Source organism: Cariama cristata, unplaced genomic scaffold (assembly GCF_000690535.1).
Source record: "Cariama cristata isolate BGI_N322 unplaced genomic scaffold, ASM69053v1 scaffold1109, whole genome shotgun sequence".
Lineage (NCBI taxonomy): Eukaryota > Metazoa > Chordata > Aves > Cariamiformes > Cariamidae > Cariama > Cariama cristata.
Genome location: NW_009633800.1, coordinates 52,454 through 58,999, shown reverse-complemented (window position 1 = coordinate 58,999; position 6,546 = coordinate 52,454). Strand labels below are relative to the sequence as shown.

Below are 6,546 nucleotides of genomic sequence, written 5' to 3'. Positions count from 1 at the left end.
TATGCCTCTGTGGGAATAAAAAGTCTTCCTTGTTCAGTATCCCTTGAAATGGGGACAGTCCAGCAGAGCAAGATCATAACCTGGTCTCTTGTGTTACCTCAAGCAGCAGTGTAAAAACAGTGTGATCCTTGTTAACCTCAGGAAACAACAATGGTGGTCTTAGTGCAGTTTGTAACAGCTAGTAATTAGGGCACTTCTAGTGTAATTTTCCCTGCAGCAATACAGGGTTATTTGCGGTAGTATTTCTACTGAGCATAGGGATCACCTCCTTTAGTGCTGGAGTACAAGGCTGGAGAATCCTTGTCAAATGACTTTGTAATTGAAACAATTTCTGAGGTTAATATTTTTTATTTTTAAGCGTATGTTCTTGTAGCTGTTACTTGAAGAGCAACTGTGCAGTAGCTGCAAACAGGACTGTGCGGGCAAGGAACAGTTTCTGTGTGTGCTCTAGACACTCTTGATATTTTCTTGCCCAAATGATCCTTCAGAGATGCATCTATATTGCGAACTTCCCATATAATTGTCTGCTGATGTACAACTGTGTTACTGTTTCATGAGTGTGACTAAACCACTGGGGGGGGTGGGAGGAGATGCTATTTAATGAGTGTGCATCAGAGATTTTTCCAAGGCTTTTAAGTTCACCTTTCCGTTTTCTAAAATCCATTGAATTGTCTTTCAATCCTCTTCCTGAAAGTAAGCTGTGAGTTTGAGGAGAGAGATGAAACAATCTGAGTTTTATCAGCTGTGTGGCACTCTGACTCTGCTTGCTGATGAGAAGTCCTGCTGCCCAGGGAACACAGCAATATGACGGGTTTTGCTGCATAATCTGTCTGGCCAGCTGTATTCTAATCTTTTAGTTTTGGGGGGGCCTGGCAGGGGAAGAGACTAGCTTTAAGGCAACACTGTTTTCAATAGATACTTTGAAAATAGGATTGAAGGACAATTTAGTATGTCTGTGCTCTTAACACAGCTCTGAAGCTGGTAAGTATTGAAGGATTTCATGCCATAATAAGGATATTTTGACCTGATCACAAATGTCAGCACGGCATCTCATTTCGGAAGGCAAAAATCATGTGGTCTGTTGAAGTACCTTTGCTGTCACCTAACTAACAAAATGATCTTTTGGCCTATGTGTGTATATACCACTGAAATTCCCTTTACCTTAGAAGGTTGTGAGACTTCTGGAGCTGTGGTGATCCAGCTACTTCATGAAAGTAGGTCAGTTGTATCTTGGGGAATTCCCTGCCTCGGGAGTCCAAAATAGATGGAAGAAAAGGTCAAAGCAGAGTTCACAATTGCGAGCTGCATAGGGCAGAAGGTTAGGGTTTTACCCTTTTTTCCCTTGTAGATAGGTCATATGAAGCAAGAAAACTCTTCAGAGAAAAGACATCTGGCCGTGAACACTTAACACTTGCCAATTACAAGGTCCACACAACTGTAAAAGGCTTGAAAACCCATCAGTCTGCTCTACAGCTTGGAGGTATCTCCTAGCTGGTGTGCGTTGCAGGCCGTGGCTTCCCAAGTACAGCTGCCACGGATGGATCACCCGGAGTGGCGAGGATAAGCACTTCATGCCATGAAGCTGTGCCTCCCATGAATACTCTGAGTGGGAGTGTGCTGCTCTCAAACTATCGGCCTACATCCGCAAGCGCTCCGTGTTGTGCTTTTTCTATGAAAGTTGTGTTATTGTAGATGCTGATGTCTTATCTAACTCTTTGTTTTCTGCACCTCATTGCTTTGTTCTTTATAAGATCTTTTGTTTTCTGCTGCTCTGTCACTGCATTTCTGCTGCCCCTCCCTCTAGCTGGGTTTGTCAAGTCGCCCATGTCAGAAACTAAACTCACGGGGGACGCCTTTGAACTGTACTGTGATGTGGTTGGGAACCCCACTCCAGAGATCCAGTGGTGGTATGCTGAAGTCAACCGGGCTGAGTCTTTCAAACAGCTGTGGGATGGCGCTCGGAAGCGCCGTGTCACCATTAACACTGCCTACGGGGCGAATGGGGTGAGTGTGCTGAGAATAACCCGCCTTACCTTGGAAGACTCTGGGACTTACGAGTGCAGGGCCAGCAACGATCCCAGGAGGAATGACTTGAGACAAAATCCCTCCATAACGTGGATTCGAGCCCAGGCTACTATAAGCGTCCTTCAGAGTGAGTCCGGCACCCTACAGTAGTGGTACTGTAGTATCTAGAGGCAGTCTAGTGATCCTTACCCTCCTGTTACCCTGATAAAACCCTCTGCTACCTTGTCCTGTTGTTTTGAACCTGACACTGTTCCTCTGCCTGTAGTGCTGATGTTGTCTGCCATCTGTGTCTCTTCTCCCTAGGATCAAAGGACTTGGGAAAATCTATGGATCTGTTCTATAGCTTCAGTGTGAAAACAAGCCCAGTGTTGAATTTGTGTTTCTTCCCTACCCCCTTTAGTTTTGTGGTAGGTTTCCAGCCACCCTAATACTGGCTTCTCCATGAGTGCCTTTATATTTGATTTCTGTGTTCTTCCCAGGTCTAACCATTTTATTTTTATTTCTTCTGTTCTCTTGGAATTTCTCTGAATGCCTTCTCACGTTGTTTTGGTTGCATATATGCTTCTGTACAAATCCTTCCCTTTTGGTTACATGTGACCTTTAATGTTTAGATTTTTCCATGAAGTCATGGTGTTTCTTTTCCTTTCTGAACAGCAGCATGTTCCTAATGAGTTCTCTGATGCAGCAGCACTGAACTGATGCAGCTATTCTTAATCCAGCCTATGAAAGGAGCAGGAGGAATATCCTCCCCCAGTGTTGAACTAATAACTTGAGCTAAATGACTTTCATCTGAGAATGCAACTTTTGGCAGCAGAAAAGCTTTCAAAAGCAGAGAATATGGCTGACCTAGAATTGCTTTTTATTCTTTATCGTTACAAGACTTCTCTGTGTTCAGCTCACTTTTAAAGCAGTCCCAGATGAGTTTGGAAATTTGTATTGTCAGAGTTGGTAGAGAAGAACCCCATTTCATTTTGTGTAAGATGCAAAACTTGCATTTGCTAACAAGATGAAGCAAATTTCTAAGAAGTTATAGGTAAAGTGAATTAAATCTGCAATGTGAACCTGCTGCATGGAGGTATGGGAGAACTTGCTTTCTCGGTGATTTTTCAGTGTCCTAAGGTGGCAAAGCATAGAGCATAGGTGTCTTGCTATTGTGCTCTGTGCATAAATAAACCTTTTATGTGCCCCTTTGCGTTTTGTCTGGGTACAAAAATGCCAAACTCTGTAATTATCTCAGTTATGTTTTTGGATACCTTATTTAAAAAAACCCAAACCAAACAACCCAAATCCAATTGCTAAAGTGTGGTCCTGCAGTCAGCAGTGCTGGATCAGAGACTTTCCCTCTGGAAAATGGAAACAAGATTGATATATGTGGAAAAACACTGACAATGAACCCAATGATGTGGATTGACTTGAAAATTTAAGTGGCATTGGGTGCTTTGGCCCAAACCTGCTCAGCTTTCAGTCCTAATGCTTGACTCCTCCATTGTCCTTTGAGGTTCCAAAGGAGTCGGATGGGTAGATTGCTTGCATGACCTACAATGGCAAGAGCCGTGTAATTTTAGGAAATGATACTACCTTAAGACAAAGCTAAAAAATTTGTCTTCTAGGAAGTAATGTCTCCTGGAAATCCCCTCTGCCCCTGTTAAGACCTTCAGTTTTTCTTGAGTGTGGCAAGTCTGTGGCGGTCCTGTGCTCCTCTCTTTGTGTCCAGTCAGTTTTAGTAACCTACTGAGGGAGAAAATCCTTTTCATATGAAAAGTCATTGTTTAGGAATGAATTACTGTGAAGATGTCTCCATATGGAAAGAGGGTTTTTCCCCTCTCAGGCCATTGATACTAACCTGCTCCAGGGACTGAATTTTAACCTTTTGTCTTCCTCCCTAGTTAACATCTTTTTGCATCTGGTGCTACTAATTCTGAAGTGTATATCATGACTTCATTGCTAAGTGCCTTGTGTCTAGGATAATTCTTCTGCTTTTGTGTCTTACTCACAGTGGGGGGAAATGTTGAACCGAATACTTTATAATGCCTTTACTCTGTAATATTGTGTATGTTAAGAGATCTGACCAGCTACTGCTTGGGAAACAGGCCACTTGGACATCGAACTCCTGTGTGACCATGCTCAAAATGGAGATAAGGGGGGAAGCAGGTTTCCAAGCCGTCCCTGGAAGGTGGAGACCATCTTATCTGAAACTGCCCAAAATATCTCAGCTGATGCATTGTGTGTGTGAACACAATTTGTCTTTGAAATGGGAGTTTTCTGACTAAACAGTGTTAGTGTTTCCAGCTAATGGTGGCCATTTAGCTGCTGTCCTTATTTGACATCAACATTACTGAAAGGGAACATCAAATGTATCAAAAGAGCACAACCTCTTTTCACTGTCCTTTAAGTCACAGCTTCTCTCAAATACCAGAACTTGAATGCAGAGAGGTCAAGTACAGCTTGATTTTTTTAAAGTTAGCACCCAAGAACTAGCATCTGGCTTCTGTCTCATTCCTAATTTGGAAAAAGAATTCAACTAACTGATGGTTGGGGGTTTTTTGGTTGGTTGTTTTTTTAACTTTAAAACTTGATCTTAACATAAAATGGGCAGTTTCAGTGATGTGCAAAGTCTATCCAGCATCTTGCTCTTTCAAGTGGACATCCTTCTTTGGATGTCGCTGTGCCAGTAGTATTCCATTTGCAGTTTGTCTTCTAAAATTAAATCGGGCTAGGACTGCTCGATTGCCTTTTATTTTTTGTCCCCCCCGTGTGAATGGGGCTGCAGTTACTTTTAATTTTCTTAATTTAAAACTTAAAAAGTTGCAAGTCAGACAGAAAAGGCCCTAGCAAACTCCAGCAAAGCAAACTTGCAACAATCGTAAATATTTTCTGGACATCGCAGCTTAGCAGAGAGGTAGGTAAGAATAGGTGTGAATTGGCAAAAGCAGGCATTGAAGCTCCAGGCAGGGTTTTTTTGTATGTTTCGGTTCATCAGTGTTAGAGGCTGAAGAGTCCATTATCAACAGAATATGAAAGCCAGAAGATTACCACTGGCAAAACTCTTCTGGATTAAGTCTTTAACTTTCTGGCTAGTCCCTAAACTCAAATTTTTTTGTGACTTTTTCCTGTTGCTAGCATTTGTGTAATGCTTTCTGATGGCAACATGTATGCTTTCCGTTTCCAGGATTGCTGCAGGCTGATCCCCACTTTAGGTTGCGTCTCGGCACAGCACAGCCAGCATCAGCATCTGTTATAACAGCGCTCACTAGATGCGTTGCAGTCTCTGTTCCAGCAGCCTGAAGCCTGTCCTGCCAGCGTCCTCCTAAAAGGAAAACACTGCATTTATTTCACAGGCTGTGGTCTTGAATACACTGCTTTCATCATCGTAGAAAAATGTTTAAAACAAACCCCAGCATGATCAGTGAATTCTGGCAAAAGTTATTTTAGATAAGTGTTTTGACACCAAATTACTATTTCAAACACACTACTAAAAATATTTCCAGAGCTCTCTTAGTGTTTTTCTGAGAATGCACACAAGCTTTTTGTTGGGGATGGAGAAGCATATAGTTTTTTTTGTAATGGTATGGCTTTTACAAAACAATTTTGTACCCCATAGGACCCAAACAGATACTTGCACGGCTAAAATTTCCATCATGGGAACGATGAGTCAGAAACACAGTTGAAAACGTGTGATAATAGCAAAGCATCTATGAGAAGTGTCCAAAACCCCTCCATTACTACAGTACCTGCCAGGTTTTGTGCAGTTAAATGATAGTCCTAGTTTTAAATAGCTGTGAAAAGAACCTATGTGGCTAGCCTAGTGAAGAAAGGGGGAAAGGATATACAGGAGTTGAATGGCTTTATCAGGTTATTAGTAGGTAGACATTTTTTTCTCCCTGCCTCTCTGGGCAATAATCTAAGTACTGTACTATTGGCTAGATGAATGTTTTATGTGATGAAAAATGCAATGTTTCTGACAGTACTGGTATTTTCCACTTCCCCTCGTTCTATTTCATCTTTTCTGTTCCAGGTGCTTTGCAGATGAATATCCATGCATGGATATGACTAAATTTATATTCTAAATATGTTACCACAAGGCATAAAAAAATTTACAGGATTAAAAATCCTTTGCTGACTTGCAAAAATCATAAAGACGTTCATGACTGACAGACTTCCTCACCCTCTTGCCCTTTGCTGCCAACTGGAATGCAGAGGAGGCAGCCCCTTGCATTCAGAGAGGTTGGTGCTGTGGGAGTGTGGTTGGTGAAATGAGCAGCTGGCAACAGGTACCTCTTTGGAATTCATTTCACCCTTAAAAGTAAGGAAATATATCAAAGACAGAGGACACACAGCAGCATTTACATGGTAGAGACTGCTATAGCAGTGATCTTTAGTTCAAGCTGAAACTGTAGCCAATACTAAATCTAGATATTTTTTGAAGACTAATAGCAAGAATTCTTAAATTTCTTTTACGCTCTGTCATCTTGTGTTAGCGTTTGGGTTTTTGGAGTTTTTTTGGGGTGTTTTTACAGAATA

General features: G+C 41.8%; 1 protein-coding gene across 1 annotated transcript in view; it reads left to right on the top strand.

The window, feature by feature from the left end:
• Positions 1-1,758: 1,758 nt before the first annotated feature.
• Positions 1,759-6,546, top strand: part of NPTN (neuroplastin) — a gene marked incomplete at its 5' end in the record, with an annotated part of 32,947 nt that continues 28,159 nt past the window's right edge. The window contains one exon of the mRNA XM_009706872.1: positions 1,759-2,152. Coding sequence (XP_009705174.1) covers positions 1,759-2,152 — 394 coding nt within the window. The remainder of the gene's footprint in view (positions 2,153-6,546) is intronic.